Source organism: Lygodium microphyllum, chromosome 3, assembly GCF_053477565.2.
Source record: "Lygodium microphyllum isolate KBCC chromosome 3, Lygodium_microphyllum_v1.1.10, whole genome shotgun sequence".
Taxonomy (NCBI): Eukaryota; Viridiplantae; Streptophyta; class Polypodiopsida; order Schizaeales; family Lygodiaceae; genus Lygodium; species Lygodium microphyllum.
Window position 1 is genome coordinate 82531525 of NC_141137.1, and position 21774 is coordinate 82553298.

Here is a 21774-nt window from a genome sequence, read left to right on the forward strand (position 1 = left end):
TTCAAGTAAGCAAAAAAAAAAAGCCCCAAAAACATACAATTTAGGTTTGTTGAGCACAAAAGGCAAAGAAATACAAATCACTAAACATATGCATGAAGGAGGTGCTCACTCATGGATGGGGGAAAATTGTATCCATTTGCTTGCTATGCGCTCTTGTCTCTCTTATTCCCTTGCTCTTGTGTAGTGAAGGTGAATAAAATTGGTATCAGAATGTGATGCGATTGGGCAAACCATCAACATCTAAGCAAGGCTTCATTCATCCATAGAAGGCTATATAATCAAACATAATCTCTTCATCCCCTTGGGTAAATGCAATTTATTGTGATTCATGCTTGAAGTATCCCCTTCTTTAAGTACAAACAAGATGCAAACACCCTCCATCACAGATCGAATCCACTTCTTTCACTCTCACTCTCTAAACCATGGATTATTATTAAAACTACCAAAATGGTGGTTTCGTCCCTACTAGTGGTTTTGTTTGAGGAGAACTAGTGGAATCAACCACTACCAATTCATCATAGCTAGTACCATGACCTTCAAATCACCTTCAAAGATATCCTATGCCACCATTGGGATGTCACCCTTGACGAATTGCTCAAAAACATTGTTGTCACTATAGCTTGATATTTTAAAAAGAAGTCGTCTTTTGTCTTAAGTGCTTTCATAAGGCTTAGCCTTACTCTTATACAGGCTTGTCTTATTCCAAGCAATGGGTAGGTTTATTCACGCCCCCCCCAAAAAAAAGGGACCCGCACCCCCAACCTTTAAAACACACACACGCACAAAGCAACTTTGATTCTAGTATTAAAATTGTATTGTCTAAAAAACTAGTGGTTTCAAGTGCTATAAGGTGGTCTTCTTCAACAACTGGATTAAGTACCCATCACTACCACCAATTTGCTCATACAAACCTCCACTCCTAGAAATTAGCAAAGGTTGTCCATCCATTGCTCTCCATAAATCGATGATCCATGTTAAATTTGGAAAGTTATCAACACCATGTTCTTCTTTCTTATTCTTAAATAACAAAGGCTTTAATCCAACAAGCCTTTACAATGAGAATTTTGAAAGGCTTGCTTGTCATAGCAATGTAAAGTTATTAGGCTTCAATGGCTAAAGCATTTTAGTATGCCTACTTAAGACAACGAGGTGTGCAAATTCTTTTATCCCTCCTTGTGAGGCTTAACGTAAGCCTCATTAAGGCTTTGACTTTCTCATTCTAGTAGCATATTTCCACATTCAAGGCTAAATCTTTTTAATTTAAGACTTTTCATTAAAACCTTGATTGGTTATTCATGTGTAGTGGATCACAAAATTGCACTTGGACTTAACAATTATATGATAATAGAAGATCATATTGATGAAGCCCATGAGTTGAATGGATCTGCAAAAGCACATGGATATTCAAACCCTCATAAATTGCAAATGATATGTCCATACAAAGTCCAAGCATGAACAGAGTTTTAAAATTGCGAATGGTTGAAACAGTAATATATATAAAAAGTAAAGTTTTTTTGAAGAAAGACCTTTGAGCTTCTTTTTAGAAAGACATAATACTTTCGACTAACCTTTGTGGTTGGTGGAAGCCGAGTTTTGTATTAAAAAGTCAAAATTTGACAACAATGATTAATAGAAAGCCGTTTTGAGCATTCTAATTGAGTTGGAGTGGTATTTTATTCTCAAGGATACTTTTTTTTTTTGTGATGTGCAAAATCTATTGTTGGTAGTTTGATATTGCATTAAATGTCGTGTGTTTATGTTGCTTCAACAAAAGAATGAGTGTTTGCTTGTTGTCTTATGTTGTTTGCTAGCAAATTGTTATTGTGGTATAATACTAAAATGTTCCCAAAAGAATTCCTAAATGCAATCATCTTTGAAGAGCCCTCCAAGGGAGAAGCAATAGCTCAATTAATATCTAGGGTAATAATCTTGTTCTATAGCTAGTTGTTGAAGCAATTTCTAAGGATTTTGACTATGTGCAACTCATACAAGTTGTTCAAGAAAAGGATAGGGACCTAAAGCTAAAGTACAAGGGCTATCATATGGAGAATGAATGTGCTTCCATCATATGCTATACATTCCAAAAGACATTGAGCTTAAGAAGAAAATTCATTGGGAATCCCATGATGCTCCAATAATTGAACACCCATATTGTGCAAAGATGATGAAAGTAGTTAGAAAAAGCTATTTTGGGCTAATATGAAAGGTGACATACTTAGATCATCACATAATGTCTAAGATGTCAAAGGATTAAAGCTAAACTAGTCAAGTTGCCAAGGAAGCTAGAATGTCTTAACATTTAATTGAAGTGCAAATCTTCAAGTTTGATATCTGGATACCAAGATAAGGCATATATGAAGCTTCCTTTGAAGCTAACTATGAATGGAAGGATCGGGTCTCTTTTCTTGTTGGGAGTTGACCAACATAAAGTAGAATCCATGAATTGTAAAGGTGAATTGATTGAGCATAGCACAACCATATTATGTTTGCATAAACCAACCAAGAAACTCATTCCTCAATATTTTACCCATGCACATGATAAACATGACATCTTTTCTTGAATTTTTGCCAATAGAAAGCCACAATTGATCTAAGTACTCTAGCAATGCTATCTTTCAAACACCTTCCTCCTTTCACTAAAACATCTAACTCATTCCTCAATATTTTACCCATGCACATGATAAACATGACATCTTTTCTTGAATTTTTGCCAATAGAAAGCCACAATTGATCTAAGTACTCTAGCAATGCTATCTTTCAAACACCTTCCTCCTTTCACTAAAACATCTAATGTTTACACTTCGTTGCTACATGCTAGCCACCAAGTGTTAAAGAATCCAATAAGTGTACTTTAATGGGCACTTGTGGCCCTAAATGGCTTTTAATACAATAAATGTGCACACCACCTTCTCTTCCACTAGGGCCCTCGTTTTCACTTAGCCTCTATAAAAGAATGTATTTGTTGAAGCACATACTTGATTCTTAAGTTCTATTATTAATGCATAGCATTTGTTTTCTTGCATTATCTAAACATAATTAAGGGGTATACAAATTAAAATTTATAAAGACCACATCGTTTTATTTATATCATTGTAAAATGCCATTCATAGCTTTTTAAAAAACCCAACAAATTCATATATCTAAGGTTTTTCTAATAACGTTTTCATTGGACACTACAAAAAGTGTAACTGTGCCTAGCATATATATGAATGTCTATTTTTCCCCTCATAAGTGAATGGCTATGCTATTGATTTTCTCCTCTTATCAACTTGCACATCAAGATTCAAATCTTATCTTTTTATTCCTTGTTCATATAATATGAATATATCACATTATAAACCATGAGTTGGGTGACATGCCTAAGTTTGTCAAGTTGGGTGCTTGATTTGTTAAGGCAACCTCTCCCCATGAAAGGAGAACAAAAGGCTGTAACAAAGTCATTCACTTGGAAACAGGCATGTTAAATAAAGAGTGGTTTGAAAGTTAAGGGGAGAGAAGGTAGAGTAAAGGAAAGAGAATGTGGAAAAGGAGAGAGATCACTCCAAACCAATGAATCAGTGCCACATCAACATTGATGAGTGAACATGGTACCCACCATTTTTTAAGGTACTAGTAATGTTCACTAGAACGAGTTTCGTTTTTTACAAAGGTCGAGATAAATGAAGCTTAGTATGTATGTCGCAAGTGATTTTATCAACTTAGCTGACTGACGCAAGTCAATTGCTTGCAAATGTCTATTACTGAATTCGAATTTCAAGCCATGCCCATCACATTCTTCTAGAATCTAAATATCAAGTATCAGTCTTCAGACGAAAAGTAACCGTAAATTTCACCAATGTAGCTGCACGGGACGTCCTAGAAGGTGGCTCGTGAGAATTCGTATGGTTCCCAGAATCCCAACACATTCTCCCCTCATCCCATCATGGCAGTTATACCTGCAGAGTTCAGACACTGAGAGCAGCATTGAAGAAGCTTATATCAAACGTGCTGTTTAGGGAACGTATTCAAGAATGAAATGAAGAAGACGCAAGCGTTTTCTTGTAGCTCGTGTCTCCTCAGGAGATCTCCATCGGTACTCAGTAGAGAGAAAGAATAGCTCCATGCTGAGCATGTTATGCGTGTGCCTGTGTGTACATTGATGCTGAGACACCCACAATTCTTTTGTTTTCCCGCCTATTTTGAACCTAAATTAAAGAAAAGGGTGAAGTACAGGAGCTCATTCCATGTGTCTGGCAAGCCAGGCAAGCACCAATGGCTGCAATCCTGATGGATGTTACTGAGCGAGGTGTTGGAGGTATGATGATGACGGGGGGCACCGTAGATGGCCGGGTGGGCGTCCTTGCGGAAATCTGAGAGCCTGGTGACGTTGAGAATGTGGACAGGGACTGTCATGCGGGAGATAACCTCCTCCATCACCAACATCTTGTCCGGGTAAGGGCTCAGGAAGGACCTGTTGAAGATGGGCTGGTTCTGATTATGGCACTGCCCGCCTGAGTTCCACTGGCCTCCCCTGTTTCTCGGCCATGGTTAGTTTGTATGGTACTGCGTACATAACTTACTTCACAAAACTCACCTGATGACAATCTTAATTCAGAAGTTTCGAGCAATTTATATTAGTCCGAACCTCTAACTCCAACAACATCCTGAGCTTCTTCAAGGCCCAGCAACCACATGCGTAGCCTGCTGTGCAATGGAGGATGGGGATGATTGCAAGCATGGCACATGGCATGGCTCCCTTGCAGAAGCTTATGATATTGACACTAAACTAGAACATTATGGACTTCTCAAAGCAGCCACCCAAAACATTGCGACCTAATACAATGTGGGCTAAGCACCCTCCGTTGCAATAGGGTAGGTATCAGGTGGCTTCCTTGCAGTAGGAGCTCATGACGTTGATACAGTTTGTCGCAATTGAGAATCACTAAAACTTGTGATTACTCAGATTGCATTAGAGCTGACTTACAGATGATGAGAATCTCTAAAACTTCTTGTGATTACTCAAATTGAATTTGAAGTAAATGAGTTGAGCTCAACAGAACTGACTTACAGATAATGAGCAGGAGAATAGCTCCGGAAGAACACCCGTGTGCTTGACGCATTCACATGTTTGTCCACCCATTGCGCCCATGTCTCCATTGCTCTCCTATATGCTACCTCCACACTCAGCTTCCCATGCACTTTCCCCCCCTCCCGGAAGTAATTGTCTCTGCAAAACCAATAATTAATATGCCATTTCATGCAATGGTACGGCCTCAGGTTTGTGCTCTATTTTCAGGATGTTCACAATGTGAGGACAATCAAAGCCAACAGGAAAGTGAGCCCGAAGATGGATGCTGTTGCATGTTCAAATCCCTAAATGCACCAGAACTGAAGCTCATAGTTCAGATTTTAAACGGGAAGCAGAGAATCTATCGTGAAGAATTTGCCTCTGTGAAGTGAATCAGTGATTACAGAGCTTATGACATTTTTGGACTCGAGATTAAGCAGCCTCACCCATCTCCAATCTTGTCAGACGTCCACCAATGGCCCGTGTTGAAAATCAGCACGTCCGCTTTCCTCCACCTTCGTTCAGATTTGTCTATCCTGTCTAGCCTTACTGTGAACTGCGTTTGATTTGATGATCCATCTTCTTCGTCTACCAAGAAATGGGAGGTATAGAATTCGACAGTGTTGTTATAATCCTGCCGGGAAATTCAAGTTATCTCAACCCTAACATAATGAATATAATTACGGAAGAAAACACAGTACCGATTACTGATATCAGATTGCCTCAAAGAGAATTTTAAAATTACGAACAGAGAATTTCTCTTTGCGTGACATGAACAGAGTAGAGTCAGGATAGATGAGGTGATTTAAGCTTAGATTAACGTCTTAGGCTCCGATTAATGTGTCGGGAAAAGATACAGTTGAAAACAGATCAAAATCTCTTTCCATTTAGAGGAACAAAGCACACGAAGGATAAACGAGGCGATTAAGCTTAGATTAATTTGCTTGAGACCTAATGGTTTGAGAGGAGGAGGTTAACTTACAAGAAATTTGAAAACGTAAGCGCCCGGCAGCTTAGAGATGCGGCGTCCGCGAACCTCCACAATCTTAGTCTTGTCTGCTAAGGATTCCCAGAGCATACACAGCATCGACTCCCACTGGTCCCTGTTCAGCGAATCTCCCACAAACACTAAACGCTTGCCTTTCATCCGTTCCAGAAAATCCGTGCCATTGAACCTGCATTGTGTCATGCAAGCCAAGATTGATCACCAGTGACTAAATCCAGAACGATACACGGAGTAGTTATGATTGAATCTGTTCCGATAGTTGTCGATTGTGTTCTCAAGCTGCTGCAGTATATATATGATCAGGCAAGCAATCATGTTTTGAACATTTCGATGGTGAAATTATACGGATTAGATCACGATCAAGTGGTTCCGAAAATGATTGTAATGAATGAACCATTTCAGGCTGTAATGATTCAATGAATGAACCGTTTCAGATTAAAATGTAACTGCACAAAATCGATCACGATGACGATGATGATATTACAAATAATGACGACGATCAATGGCATTTAATCACCTTGGGATGGTGCAATCTCTCGGTACCCATTTCCATCTGGTGTAGTTGGAGTCCGGTCTGCCATTGAGGTAGCAGCTGAAAGCTTCATCCACGAAGGGGCACCTGCCTGGCTGGTACAGAGGGTAGGAGCCATCCACAAACCACGTCCCGTCAGAGGCATCGCAGTATTTATTTGCATTGCCTGTCGAGGGGCGCCTGTCATCGTCATTAAACCCTAGTCCCAACGTCTCCTCAGTAGAATTTATAATGGCTGGAGCCGTGTTCAAATAATTTGCATTTGACGAAGGAGCCAGGAGCCCCTGATTTATACCTGATGATTTCTTCGGATTAATGTCATGCGCATGATGGTCACGAGGTTCCCTGGCGTTAGCATTGCGAGGGGACTTATCAAAAGAAGCTGAAATGCCTCCTCCGCCGCCATTTAAATGCAGCTTAATTTTCTGCTGTGTGGCATCAGACGTATTAATGCTGACAGTTTCTGCAGCCGATGAAGCCGACGATGAGACTGCTGGAATCGTGCGAGAAGCATTCACGAAGCTTCGAGAACTGTTTCCTGCATTCATGGCGGATGTTGCAGAGGAGTGATTCCTCCAGAGGAAATTAAAGAAGAGCTGGCTTGAGGCACTGGAGGAAGTAGAGGAGGTGGTATTGTAAGGGATTACGGTAGGAGCATTCGAGTGATTGGAGGCATGGAAGTACTGGAGTTGCTGCTGCAGGCCGCTAGTCATATGGTCGAGAATCAATGGAAGGAACCTGCCCGCGAAGTTGGAAGTGAGAGCTGCGGAGACGAAGAGGCCCAGGCTCAGGCCCAGAAGGATGGATCGCCATCGAGTTGGCGTAATCATCACCGTCATATTATTAACGTGGGGAAGGTTAACGAGAAGGGCTTTTGGTCGGAGCTTAATGAGAGCTCCCATGGCGGTTCTTTTTTTCTTTTTTGCAGCCTCCAGAGAGAGAGAGAGAGAGAGAGAGAGAACAATGCCCGAGGATACTGGCCAGTGGCACTGTGGCAAAGATCGAAAGAGAGAGAGAATGGCACCTGTGAAACGAGAGCTTACGGCCGTATTAAAGCTGAACTTAAGCCTGCAAGCCGCACTGAATTTCTTGCTTTCTCGAGAAATGGCGAGAGAGAGACAGACAGAATGCAATACACTTGGAAGTTGGCACTGCTAAACTCCGTTCGGCGTTCGGAGTCTCGGAGAGAAAGAGATGGCCTCGAGGGTTTTGTGAGTGCTCGCTTTTTTGGTTTGTCAAAAACCCCATCATGACTTAGTAAGAACAACGTTACTCATTGTGTCCATGACTATCAATCAAAGGACATTAAACTTAGTAAGAGCGTCTTCTCGCGGGGTGTTATGCAGTTCGGTTTGAAAACGACACCTTGGTTTTGCTATTGCCTTCCCAATCCCATGGGCCATGGGCCATGCTGTAAGATATTCAGGTTATGAACATGCCAAATTGCTAATTCCAGAGCAGCGAGTCAGGAAGAAATGTTTTGTAACTCGTTCATTTTAGCAAAAGTTTCCTGAAACACATCAGCACCTTGGCAATTACAGGATATGATCTCACCGTAGCGTTGGAAGGAACATTTATGCCGTGTATGCGTTTCGAAATGCCTGGTGGGAGACCTCTATAACATCTTCTATAGACCTCTCCTCAACATTATATATCGTGTAGCAGGGTATTAGCATAAAAAATGGACGCTTAGGGGACTAATTATAAATGAATAAGGCTCAAGCTTTTGGTAAGTTTAAATACGTATATAACTCATTAAGCCGAAAAAGTTACATCTACTAAGCTTCCTGTCAAAAACTTCACAAAGATACAACTTGATGAAACCCTCATGGTCAGGCATGCATCTTCACATAGTAAGGTAGCCAAACATCTAAGCTTAAAAATTGTTGGGGTAAAGGCGCCTCCGCCATGCCGCCCCGTGTATTACTACACTGATAGTACCCGCCACTACACACTGCAGGTGGCGGACGCCCATCACGTCACTTTATTCTTTACATTCATTTTTTAGTGACTAGTAAATAAAGGAAGGCCCGATCACACATTGTGACTGTTGGAGTTCCCATTTCTTGTCTCTCTCTTTCTTGCTCTTGCTCTCCCGCCATAGCTCGCATGCAAGCTTCGATCCTTCTCACCTTTCAACTGGTATCAGAGCTTGGCTTCCTCTTGCTCGAGCTCGACTCGGTGCTTCTCTACCTTTGCATCGACTCCCTTCACACATTGGATCTCCATCCCGACAGCCATATCTGATCTCCCCGAGCTCCCGTCACTCCCCGACTTCCCAAGCACCTTCCCGGCCTATTGAGGCACCTTCAAGGCATTGATACTGAGGTATTTGATCACTCTTTCAGGGTTTTATTTCAGTCTACAGGTTGCAAATAGCAAGGGCAGCCATGGCTTCAAACCCTTGAAGCTTATTCCCCTCATATTGTGCCTTACACCTATCAAGGCTCAAAGAGGCTTGTTATAGGCCTTTGATAGGCCTTTCTTGAGCCCCCCATTACCCCCTTTTCAGCCCATGTGGAGCAGCAGCAAGTTCAGCACCAACAGGGTAGATTGCACCATTTTTTTCCAGGCTGTTAGCACTCGTCTACTTCAGCTCCACACTTGGCCATTGCTTCTTGCTCTCTACCTTGATCAAGAGGGCTATAGACTTCATGTTTGATGTCATTCAAGCTTTGGGCATTGGTCTTGATTTGGGACTGTCATAACAGGCTAAAAACAGGGCAGCACCATTGGCATTAGCATTTGTTGCTTATACTCCATTCCGATTGTGCTATTTGATGCCCGTATGCGGTCCACATGATGCCTAGTGCCTTGGGAATGTATGCACATGATTATGCCATGATTTTGGCCTGAAACATTGGCTGATTTGGGACTGTTATTTACTGTTATACAATGTTGGAAACAAGGCAGCCACACTTGGCATTGGCATTTGATGCTTATACTCTACTCCGGTTACCTTGTTTGATGCCCGTATGCGGTCTACATGATGCCTAATGTCTTGGGAATGTATGCATTCGATTTGCCCATGATTTGGCATTGTTTTTTGGCTGAAAATTGACAGTTTTGGACTGTTTAGAGCTTATGTATATGAGTGGGCTGAAGCTCATTTGTCACATGTATTGCTTCTCTATCGATACCGGATGTATGCTATGGGTTATGTCATGATGTATTACACTTTGGGGATCGACTTCGAACTCATGATCGTGATTCCGGAATGCTTTTGAGCATCGCATTTGCTCCGTTGTTATTGGTTTGTCATTGGCAGTTTGGTCGACTTGATTGGCATTTGGGCCGCTTATGCCTATTGTCTGTACTTGACGGATAAGCTCTATGCATTACATGCTTTGGTCCGTGGTTGATGCCTCTTAGTTCGTCCATGCTTGACAGATATTTTGGAGCTCCGATTTGGATGTTTTGAGCACTTCTGACTCACAGGGATATTGACTTTGGCTTGCTACTGGATGTATTGACTTGACAGAGATCTTGCCATTGGGATTATGTCTTGCTTAGTGGTTGCTACATTAGTTGCTTCATGTATGTCATGCTCTTGGGAAGCATATGACGCATTGACTTGGTCACTTGTCACTGGTACTTTGTCTTGGGTTGCTTGAGCCCTTAACTCGATTGTATGCCTTTTGTGACAGTGGGAGCATCTTGCATGCTTACTTGACCTTGAGCAGGGATTACATGCTATTGGAGCAGTCTATGTCATTGAGCAGTTATGGATGTATTGAGACTTTGGGATTATACTCCGACAATTGGATGTTGCATTGAGTATATGTCTTGGTTCACAGGATGCTTATGAGCTGAGTCTCAATTTTGGATCCGCTTTCTTTTAAGCAGACACCTATTTGTGTCAGGTTTTGGCAGTTGGTTCTATATTTTGCCTAGATTGTCTAGGGTGTGCCTCTTACTGGCAGATGCTATTTGACATCTCTCGGTGCTATGCTCATGTATTTTCACTGTCATTTGGCTTTGCTTTGTCCTCTTTATGCCGGCTTTGGACCTAGCATTGTTTAGTTGACATTAGATCCAGTTTTGGGACAATTTGCTCTCATTATTGCAATTCTGAAATTTATTACAGCAAGCATTTATTGGTGGACTGAGCAGTATTTTTTATGCTGAAATATCCTGATTTGGTGTACCGCACCTAGTACTAAGTGGGAAGCATCTTTTGGCACACTTTTCTCGCCATTTGGAGCCCATTTCAGTGGATTTTGGGCATTTTCTGCAGTAAAATAGCCAGCAGTTTTACATTGTCTGTGCATTTCCAGCCTGCATTATGGCATCCTCTTCAACTGATAATGCCATATTTAACATCACAAAGTTGGATGGTACCAACTACTCTTATTGGAAGAGTCAAATTTGGCAGGTCTTGGTGCAGAAATCTCAGATTAAGCCACTTCGATTGAGTGGGGAGCAGCCTGAAACTATGGACAATGACGACTGGCTTGAACTTGATGAGCTATGCAAGTCCACGATTGTATTGTCTCTCACTGAACAGGTACATTATAATGTATTTGAGGAAGCACAGAGTGCATGGGATCTATGGAATAAGATCAAGAATCTTTATGATAAGAAAAGTCCGGCGAGTCAGATGTACTGGTTGAAGCAGCTTATGGATCTGCGCCGCATGAAGGATAATGCGACTATGTCTGCTCACTTGAGCCAGTTCCATGCTATACTGAAGAACCTGACTTCGCAGGATATCACCTTTGGAGAGGAAGTAACTCCTCTTTTCTTGCTTGGGACTTTGAATGAGTCATGGGATGTATTCCGCACTGCCCTATGTGCCTCTAGTGCCACTCTGAAACTGAATGATGTTGAGAGTGCTCTTCTGCAGGAAGAGGTTAATTGCAAAAACTTGGATGCATCTCGTGTTTCACATGCTTTGACAGTTAGAGGCAGGAATGACAGGAATGATCATGGTAATAACCGTGGCCGTGACTCGCAGAAGGGTCGGTCTAAATCTCGTGGAAAGTCGCATAGTAAGTCACATGGGCGCAACGCTAATGTCACTTGTCATCATTGTGGGAAAAAGGGCCATATCAGACCACAGTGTCATGAGTTGTGCAATGAGAAGCGCAAGGATAAGGGCAAAGAGAAAGTGCAGGAGAAGTCCTCTAATCGCAACATAGTACCTGCGAGGTCCAGTGTCAAGATTGAAGAAATTAATGTCATGCAGACCGAGGATTCCGATGGTAGTGATGAGTTCATACTTGCAGCTAGTTCTTCTGATGCTTCACACTTGATTGAGACACCTAGTATGTATGCACAGTGCTGGTTATTGGATTCAGGTGCGTCCTTCCATGTGACGCCTTACTGTGAGTGGTTTCACTCTTATCGTATTGTATCTGGATCAGTCAGACTTGGAGATGACAGGTCTCTTGATATTGTGGGCTGTGGAGATATTCAGTTGCAGTTTTCCACTGGCAGTTCCTTTTTGCTCAGGGATGTACGTCATGTACCTGCGCTTATGCGCAGTCTTATGTCTGCAGGACAGTTCGATGATGCAGGGTTTCATGTCTGTTTTGGGGATTCTGCCTGGAAGATTACCAAAGGCAGACTTGTGCTTGCTAGAGGCGCCAAGGCTGGCAGCCTCTATCCTCTTGTTGTATCTGGGTCTTCTGTAGACCATGTTTTGGCAGTGGGCTCTATCCCACATGTATCACTTTGGCATGCCCGTTTGGGGCATATGTCTTTGAATGGAATAAAAATGTTATCTGGTTTGCAGTATCTTCCGCCTTTGGACTATGCACGTTTTGACTCGTGTGATCATTGTCTTTATGGTAAGTAGAATAGGTCTATGCATAAGAAATCGGGTAGGCCATGCATGAGTGAGCCCTTGGCTTTGGTGCATTCAGATGTTTGTGGACCCATGCCGTGTATGTCTATGGGTGGCGTGAAGTACTTTGTAACCTTCATTGATGATTTTTCTAGGAAAGTGTGGGCTTATCCCATAAAGCAAAAGTCCGATGTCTTGGCAGTCTTTCAGCGTTGGCTTGCTCTTGTTGAGAACCAGACTGGGTATAGGCTGAAATGCCTTAGGACTGACAATGGGGGAGAATATGTCTCACGTGCTTTTGAGCAGTTTTGTGATAACAGGGGTATTAAGCGTCAGTTGACCGCCCCTTACACCCCCGCCCAGAATGGTTTGGCTGAGTGCATGAACAGGACTATTCAAGAGCGTATCCACTCTATGCTTAGCCATGCAGGCCTACCACAAAGCTTTTGGGCTGAGGCAGTTAGTACGGCAGTGCATGTCATAAACCGATCGCCTTCTAGTGGATTGGATTTCCAGGTTGCAGAGGAAGTTTGGGCTGGTAAGCCACCCTCTTATGCGCATCTCCGTGTCTTTGGATGTGAGGCATCCTGCCATGTGCCCAAGGACAAGAGGAGTAAGTTGGATCCAAAGAGCATTAAATGCATCTTTCTTGGTTATGGTGATTCAGGAGAGATGGGCTATATCGCCTATGGGATCCGCAGGCGCGGAAAATAGTACGCAGCTATGATGTAATCTTCCATGAAGACAAGATGCACAGGCAGCGTGAGAAAGTGGTTGAGATCCGCAGAGTGATCTTTTAGGAGGAGCCTAGAGCTCCTGCACAGCCAGTTGGACAACCTACAGCTGTAGCAGATGCTCATGGTCAGGGTGTTGGACAGGCAGCTGGGCAGGCAGCAGAGCCTGCAGTGAGACGGTCTGCTAGAGACAGACGTCCACCTGATAGATTTCAGCCCTCTATGCATTATATTTTGGTTACAGATGCAGGAGAGCCTTTCACTTATGATGAGGCTATGCGCAGGGGTGACAGCCACTCCTGGGAGAGGGCTATGCAGTCTGAGATCGACTCCTTGCATAAGAATGAGACTTGGGATTTGGTTGCCTTGCCTAAGGGCAAGAAGGCTTTGCCATGCAAGTGGGTGTACAAGCTGAAAAGTATCCCTGGACACCCCAAGCCGGCATACAAGGCTAGATTGGTAGCAAAGGGTTTTAAGCAGGAGCATGGTGTAGATTTTGATGAGGTCTTTTCTCTTGTGGTTAAGATGACCACCCTGCGCTTGGTCTTGGCTTTGGTTGCTCAGCTTGACTTAGATCTATATCAGATGGATGTCAAGACGGCTTTCTTACATGGAGACTTGCATGATGAGATCTATATGGAGCAGCCTAAGGGCTTTGCAGAACCTGGCAGGGAGCACCTAGTGTGCAAGTTGAAGAAAAGTCTTTATGGCTTGAAGCAGGCACCTAGGGAATGGTATCATAAGTTTGATGCCTTTATGCAGTCACAGGGCTACAGCAGGAGTGCTATGGATCCGTGTCTTTACACGAAGAAAGCCCGTGATGGTTCATTGCTTATTTTGGTACTCTATGTAGATGATATGCTGATAGCAGGGAAAGCTCATGATGAGCTAGATGCTCTTAAATCTCAGCTGAAGAAGAGCTTTGAGATGAAGGATTTGGGACAGGCCTCTCACATACTTGGTATGCGCATTAGACGCGACAGGCATCAGGGACTCCTCTACTTGTCACAGAGGGAGTATATTCATAAATTCCTTGAGCGCTTCCGCATGCAGGACATAAAGCCTATTGGCTGTCCATTGCCTTCTTATGTGAAGGTATCACAAGCCGATTGTCTGCAGATAGATGAGCAGAGGGCCAAGATGGCCCAGATCCCTTATGCTTCAACCGTGGGCAGTTTGATGTATGCCACGATAGCCACTCGTCCAGATATTGCCTTTGCAATTGGTGTTGTGGCACGCTATATAGCTACACCTGGTAAGAAACATTGGGATGCAATGAAGGGTATCATGAGGTACCTGAAGGGCACAACATATATGTGTATTTGCTATGGCAGCCAGGATATAGGGGTCGTGGGGTACACTGACTCCGATTATGCAGAACATGCAGATAGTAGGAAGTCCACTTCGGGCTATGTATTTACCTATGCTGGAGGTGCTGTCTCTTGGATGTCCAGGGTTCAGAAGTGTACGGCTTTGTCTACCACTGAGGCCGAGTATGTTGCAGTCACTGAGGCTTGCAAGGAGGCCATATGGCTAGGTCGTCTAGTTGCTGACCTTGGGATTGATGCTATACCTACACTGCATTCGGATTCTATGAGTGCCATTCAGTTGGCTAAGAATCCGGTCTTCCATGTGAAGACAAAATACATTGAGGTGAGGTATCACTTCATACGTGGTGTCGTGGAGGACAAGTCTGTTGACCTTGTCAAGATCTCCACTGACGAGAATCCTGCAGATCTGCTCACGAAAAGCCTCGCTACTGAGCGCTTTGCCTTCCTCAGGAGATTGATGGGCGTTGGATGAGATGTTGCCTTTCCTCATCCCTTGTACCTATGTACAGTTGTACTGTCTTTTTCTTTTCTTTCTCTCTCACTGGGGCAGATTCGCCTTTAAGTGGGAGGTTGTTGGGGTAAAGGCGCCTCCGCCGTGCCGCCCCGTGTATTACTACACCGACAGTACCCGCCACTGCACACTGCAGGTGGCGGGCGCCCGTCACGTCACTTTATTCTTTACATTCATTGTTTAGTGACTAGTAAATAAAGGAAGGCTCGGTCACACATTGTGACTGTTGGAGTTCCCATTTCTTGTCTCTCTCTTTCTTGCTCTTGCTCTCCCGCCATAGCTCACGTGCAAGCTTCGATCCTTCTCACCTTCCAAAATTTTCACTCTCAAATGAGGTTTAACTTGTTTTTAATTTTTAGTTGAGCACAAAATGCATGCCATAGTGTGTCGATAAGCAAGCGTCACCTTCGTAGCCATTGGATTGCCCTTTTCAAATCTCACTATTGTAGAAGATTGTAACACCCCATGTGATTCTCACTATCGTTGGCTCCCATCTACCTCAAAAATTCTTACCAGCATTGGAGGCTGCCTTCTTACAACCACCCTTACCCTAGTAGAATGGTGTTATTCAATGACAAAATCAAGCCATTGTGAAATGGCAAGTTGCATGCCTAAGCAAAAGGGATTGCCTAACTAGTTTTCAATCAAGGTTGCTAATATTTTTGCAATTCATATTTTTTATTGGAGCTACGCAAAGGCTATCAATCTCTCAACGAAAAAATACCACATGAGATCTATAATGGTAAAAAACCATCTTTTTTCCATCTTAGAGCCTTTGGATATGGATGCTATGCACATGTTTCAAATGAGAAGAGGAACAACTTATGAGTAGAATGCACTAAATGTATATTTTTGGGTTATAGTGATCATATGAATTGTATGATTAAGAGGTAAAGAAGATAATCATAAATCATAATTTTATTTTCAAGAAGCAGCTACATGCGCAAGGAAGGCAAAGAAAAGCCCTTCCATTTATAATCAAACAAAGCAATAGTCCATGAAGCCATTCCAAGCACTACCCCTACCTTGAGGGGGAGGAAACATTAGCTTCAAATGATGTAGAGAAAGTTTACCAAATTGCCATCATACCACCAAAAAAGCCATTACTACAATCAATGGAGTTGCTCTATGATTGAAATAATCCTATGTTGATTTCTCTTGAGGAACATGTAGGTGGACTAAGGCAATCTCAAAGAATAGAGGGACAAAGAAAGACTTTTACTCACATAATCAACAGGTCCTTGATGGCTAAGATTATACCATAAGTAAAGGAACCAAGTAACTTGGAAGAAGCACTTGCATAGCACACTGTATACATAGGAGGAAGCTCACTCAAGAACACAAGAAGAGAGATGGAGGCCAAAACGTTTTCTTGTTGATTTCTTCATCTTCTTCCACACATTATACAATATACACAAAGTATAGATAAGATACAACATAAAGGAAAGTGGCCTACTAAGTCAAACAGTGCATAACAGACTACACTAGTCGGCTGGCGCTATATCTTTGCTAGTTGTAGGTAGGTGTAACAAACTAAATATAATAAGTGATAAGTCAGTGGCCATGTGAGTATCATAATGACCACCAACGTTCTAAGTGTAGACGTGCGGACCCATCTAGCCACCCGGTCCATCATCAATGTATGCACGTTTTGAGCTTGCCATCTCAACAACTCCACCATGAACACAATCCATGTGGGGGTTGTTTCAAGACATTGTGATAGGAAACATAAAGAAGTTGGATCTCAATGCCTACATTAGGAACACCATACATGTTGCAACCAAAGCCTTGGGGCTTGACACTCAAAACCCAAATGACTTTGATAATGTGATAGCATGAAGCAAGAAACCAACAAGAGAAGAAGCATCAAGAAAGGTAGCCTTAGTGGGTTTTGCATGAGTGCTCATAACCATCATTGGTGAAGCCCTTAAGGATCCTGACATGGTGAAGGAAATAATAATAATAGGTGTAGGAAAGGGAGCTACAATAGCATTTGTACAAGAGGCTACCTCAAAAGTAATGGATATAGTTGTGATAGATGGAGAGCCCCCTACTGCAAGCAATGAGGAGGATGAGGAAGCACAACTACAAAAGGAGGCCGAACTAACAAAGAAATAGCATGAAGAAAGATAAAGGAGATTGGCCACCCATAGGGGGGCTAGTAAGACACCATCTAATACATTTCCTAAACATGGTTAAACACAAGAAAGCAAAATCTCTCAAACCACAAGAAGGAAAAATCTTCCAAACTACACAAGCCAGGAAAAGCATGCCAACCCAAAGAAAAAGGAAGAAGGAGGAGGAAAGGAGGAAAAGAGCTGAGGAGGCTCAACAAACTAAATGGGAGCCCATACAAAAGTAAAATGCTAAGAAAAAAAAGTTAGGTGAGATGCCTTAAGAGGACAAACATGAGAGTAATAATAGCAAAATCTCTACCAATAGCACCAAAAAGAAGGATGCTTCAAGGAAAGATAGGGAGGAGAAGAAGAGAACATCGAAAGAGGAGGATCCTATAGAAAAAGCCTTGGAGGACTCCAAAAGAACAGAGGTTGAACAACAAGCTAGACTCCAAAGAGAAGAAGAGGAGCTAAGGAGGAAAGAGGCAAAATATTATAACTTGGCCATTCAAAATTAGTTGAACAACCAAGTAGAGCTAAGCAGCTAGTTGTCATGGACCTAGCTCATGCTTCCTTGCCTAAAGTAGGTTCAAGCAAGAGCATTGAGAAGGACAGAAGCACTACCAATGTGGATGCTCCCAAGCAAGGGGATGAAAAAGGGAAGCAATCAAGGAAAGGTCTCACCAACTAGAGACCATGTTTGCACCCATATCAAGGGGAAGATAGAAGGGTTAGCACTTATAGGGTCAAAAAGAGTGGCAACATAGGAGGACTCGAGACTTTGATGACCTCCTCAAAATACTAAAAGAGCAAAGGGATTAGGAGGGAGAAGAAAGGAAACAACTAGTGCTTGCCCTATGGAAAAAAAGAAGACTTTGTGGCTTACCAACGATAGAGCATCGGGATTTGTACAAACACACGTTGGAATTAGCTACCTTGATAAAAAGAGGTGTGGAAGGTGAGAAACATGAGGAGGTACTATAACTATACAACCAATAGAAAGGGAATAGGCCAAAGCTACAATGCCAATGGATGTGCAAACTATAGCCAACTACGAGGAGACTTAAACACATAGGCTTAGCAGATAAAATAGTTAAGGGAGGAAGAAGGGGAGGCTACACATGTGAAGCAAAGTTTGCTCAAGGTGGTTGAGAAATAGGAAGAAGCAAATCGTAACCAAGAGTTTCTCAAGAAGAAAATAAAGGAGTTGACTAAGGAGAATGAGGTATTGCAACACCTCATGAAGGAGCACCTTGCAACCCTAGATGCCCTAACAATATGCTAGGATAGAGGATTGGAGTAAAAAAGGAAGAAATTTGATTAGATGGAGGAGAAGTATAAAAACCATCCAAGACTTAGCCCCCTGGCTGAAAAAAATAGGTAATGGGAGAAATATATCCATGGATAGGGCCAATGTGGTAAAAAGGATCATGAAAATACAATAGAGAAGCATCACCCTAATATTATCAAATATCACAGATGCAGATGAAGAAGATACAATTGACAAACTAAAAAGAGAAATTGCAGATTGCTAGGAAGACCCTCCACAATAGACGGGAAACCATTGCCTTAGCAACGTGAGCACAAACCCACCAAGGATGAGGTAGTGCAACAACTCATGGAAGAGGGATTCACAAATGAGCACTTGAGCAAGCTAGAATTCATAAATCTTGAAGAGCATGCCTTATCACCACCACCACTTTAGGTAGGGAGTGGGATATAGTTGATGTTCTAGAATCCACCACCATTTTAGGTAGGGGAGTGGGATATAATTGATGTTCTCGAATCCACACCCCTAGAACCATCACACATTGAACACTCACATGATGAATCTACCTTTTTTTATAGTAACAAGGATCTAAAGCAGCAAACGGAAGAGAATTTGGATTTAGTACATGAAAGATTCAAGATGTCCCCCCAATATGTGCCTAATGTACCATTCCTAAAAGAGAAAGAAGTTGTGGCTATTTGTTTTGGAAAGTGCAAATTCTGGCTTTGGAAGGAGAAAAATCATGGGATGTGTCCATGCCCTTCACCTTTGCCATGTCCCCAAAACTTTAGTTGGTACCTTCCTTGAGTATGGTGCAATACGTGATGAGACAATTCACACCTTGGGGAACTACTAGCTTGATTAGAAAAATAAAAAACCCTGAGTTGTAGTAGGAGAATGAGGATTATTGGCACAACAAAGTCCTAAAAGCATCTAAGAAGGTGTGCAAGTTTGAGGCACAACCTTCTTGGAGGAAAACTATCATAGAATCTAACAACAAAGCATGGATTGTTTTTTGTACCACCTCTTTCATGAAAAGAGAAAATCCCACTCACCTACCCTACCCTCGAAGGCATGGCATAGACTATGATCTAGACACCCATAGCATATATGATTTCCCCCTCATCTTCAATATCAAATACAAAAACCCAAAAGACAGTCTCAAACTCCAAGAATGAGATTTTGTGCCATCATTTTGAAGATTCTTGGATAACATATTAGACTGCCTAGACCCAACCTTTGTAACCACTTGCAACTATCTTAAGCTACTTATCATGCTTTTGAACCAAAAGAGAGCTGCGAAGGAGGAATGATTGCATCCCCTATTTTTGATAGTAACACATGAATAGACAAGTATGCCATGGTTAGGCATCCTTTGCACAACCACTTTGCTAACCTACCATCTAAATCTACTAGAGGATATGAATGAGATCCACTTCACCAATTGCAACCATCTATTCTTATCCACTACTCTATAGAAATTACATGGTGCAATGGACATAATTTGAGCGAGTAGAGAATACATAGCAAATACGAGAAGAATAGAAGGTGCTTTAATTTCAAACTAATTGATAGAAAGATGGCGCTATCCATCCATGTGCATCCACTATGAAACTTAGATGGTGATCTAGATAGATGATAGGTGAAGAGCTTAAGGATAGCCGAAAGAAGTTTGAGAGGGTGAAAGATAGATTGATGGAGGGGTTTTCATTTTATAGCCTGGGAAGATAGTCTAGTTGGCCTATTTGAACATATTGTGAACCTTCCCTAGTCAGCTGGGGAAAATTCTCTTTACCATCAGGCCAGGGGCAGTAAGGGGCCAATAGCCCCCAACCAATGGCCATTTTTGTGGCCCCTAGACCTCAAAATAGGAATCCTTGATAACTCCCACACCCCACAACTTGATGCATTGTGATTTGAGTTGCTATCAACATACTACTCTATCTAATCCAAATGCTAGATCCAAAAAGATCAACCTTTTTCCATTCAGCCATATAGACCTCATCTAGCATACAAGTTGGGACCCAACTGGGCTCACACATGGCTTCTCCTCATAATGGGGGCCTTAAAATTTAGAGCACTTAGATCATTCTTGGTACCTTACAAGGGTGGGGCATTGAAAATATCTAATATACTCCATTGGTAGCTTGGGTTGCAATGAAGAGCTATCTCATGAGAAAGGCTTGCTTGGAATGCTCCTTGAAGCGACTCCTCTTTCCCATACAACACAAGAAAAATGACTAGTGTACAAAAATACCCACAAAAAAAGGGGAGGGGGGGTCCAAGAAAAAAAATAGAGTCTATACATCCTTGCACATGCATAAGCACCTAGGGGTACTCAAGTTGAGGGGGTCTAGTGGTTCAGATCAGCTTGCTTCATCCTCAAACCCCTATTCCTTTCCCCCACCTCTCATCCAGGGTCCTCAATGGCAAGATACCCCAAGGAATTGATAGACCTATCACCTTGAATATCATGTCATGCACACACCCACTGCCCTTCATCAATTAGGGAGGCAAGTGTGGGACAAACTTAGGAAGCCTTGGTATGCCTAGACCCAACTCCCAATTGCACTTTCCACCTCTACCACATCATGCACCCTGTGCTGCCTTTCCTTATATGTGTCTTCAAGGTGATGCTACAAGAGCCATCCATCCCTCACCATTACATAACCTCTTATCCTAATCCATCACTCTGTTCACATCTCAAGCATATTCTAAGTGCCATGGGATGGTGTTGATTAGTGAGGGAGGTAATGATAATCGCATGCAAGTTTAGATGCACAAGTCTAGTAAATCAAAGCCAAGAGTGATCAAGAACCTACTCAAAATTTAAAGAAGGAAAGCTAACTAGAACATGCAACAAAGATTGAAAATGTTCACAAAAAGTTCAAGGCTGGGAAGAAAGGATGCAAGGAAGATCAAAAGCTTAAGATAGAAGTTATCAAAGTTTAAAAATGTCAAAAATAGAAAAGATCTAGACATATACAATTTTGTAAATTCATTAGTTAGAACTCCTTGAATTTTAAAAAAAAGGAGCATTGGGCCATCCACGTTGTAATTCAAATTATTGCATTGATAGACGCCAATGATGTGAGTGAGCTAGGAAAAATCAAGAAAGAAAACTCGAACGGGACATTACTAACCCTAAGGGCGCACATGAAGGGAGGTTTGGACCACGAGGACTTTGAACAATAGGCCCTACCTAGATGTAAAAGTGGAAGCCCATATTTAAGTGGGGGAAAAACCTTAATGAATTCATTCCAATGTTTGCATATTAAAAAAAGATTATATTTTTCTCACTCTCATCTCACGACTCTTTCTCTATGGGAGCTTCTCTTTGCATGCAAGTTTGAAGGGTTGAAACAAGGATTGTGTTTCTTGTTGACTTGTCGACGGGCTAGTCTTGTCTTTCTTTCCTAATCTTTACTACAATATTCT

At 42.2% G+C, this 21774-nt stretch overlaps 1 protein-coding gene across 3 annotated transcripts; it reads right to left on the minus strand.

The window, feature by feature from the left end:
* Window positions 1-3459: 3459 nt before the first annotated feature.
* LOC148038568 (protein trichome birefringence-like 6) lies at window positions 3460-7729 on the minus strand. 3 transcript variants are annotated; one of them, XM_087675443.1, is made up of 6 exons: window positions 6881-7729; window positions 6571-6784; window positions 6030-6222; window positions 5494-5681; window positions 5048-5206; window positions 3460-4510 (listed from the first exon to the last, which is right to left on the minus strand). In XM_087675443.1, the coding sequence occupies exons 1-6, from the start codon at window positions 7485-7487 to the stop codon at window positions 4174-4176; spliced, it is 1698 nt and encodes a 565-aa protein (XP_087531569.1). In that variant the 5' UTR covers window positions 7488-7729; the 3' UTR covers window positions 3460-4173. The 3 variants fall into 3 exon arrangements, with proteins under 3 accessions (XP_087531569.1, XP_087531570.1, XP_087531568.1); XM_087675444.1 differs by having other exon boundaries at window positions 3460-3935; window positions 6571-7729; XM_087675442.1 differs by having other exon boundaries at window positions 6571-7729.
* Between the last annotated feature and the right edge of the window lie 14045 nt (window positions 7730-21774).

What these genes read in the sequence shown, in the direction of transcription:
- LOC148038568 (XM_087675442.1), bottom strand. Translation starts at nt 7,487, where the DNA reads ATGGGAGCTCTCATTAAGCTCCGACCAAAAGCCCTTCTCGTTAACCTT. An exon ending in CTTACGTTTTCAAATTTCTT is followed by an intron (nt 5,682 to 6,029) that starts GTAAGTTAACCT and finishes ATTTCCCGGCAG; the next exon opens with GATTATAACAACACTGTCGA. An exon ending in TATTCTCCTGCTCATTATCT is followed by an intron (nt 4,511 to 5,047) that starts GTAAGTCAGTTC and finishes GCCGAGAAACAG; the next exon opens with GGGAGGCCAGTGGAACTCAG.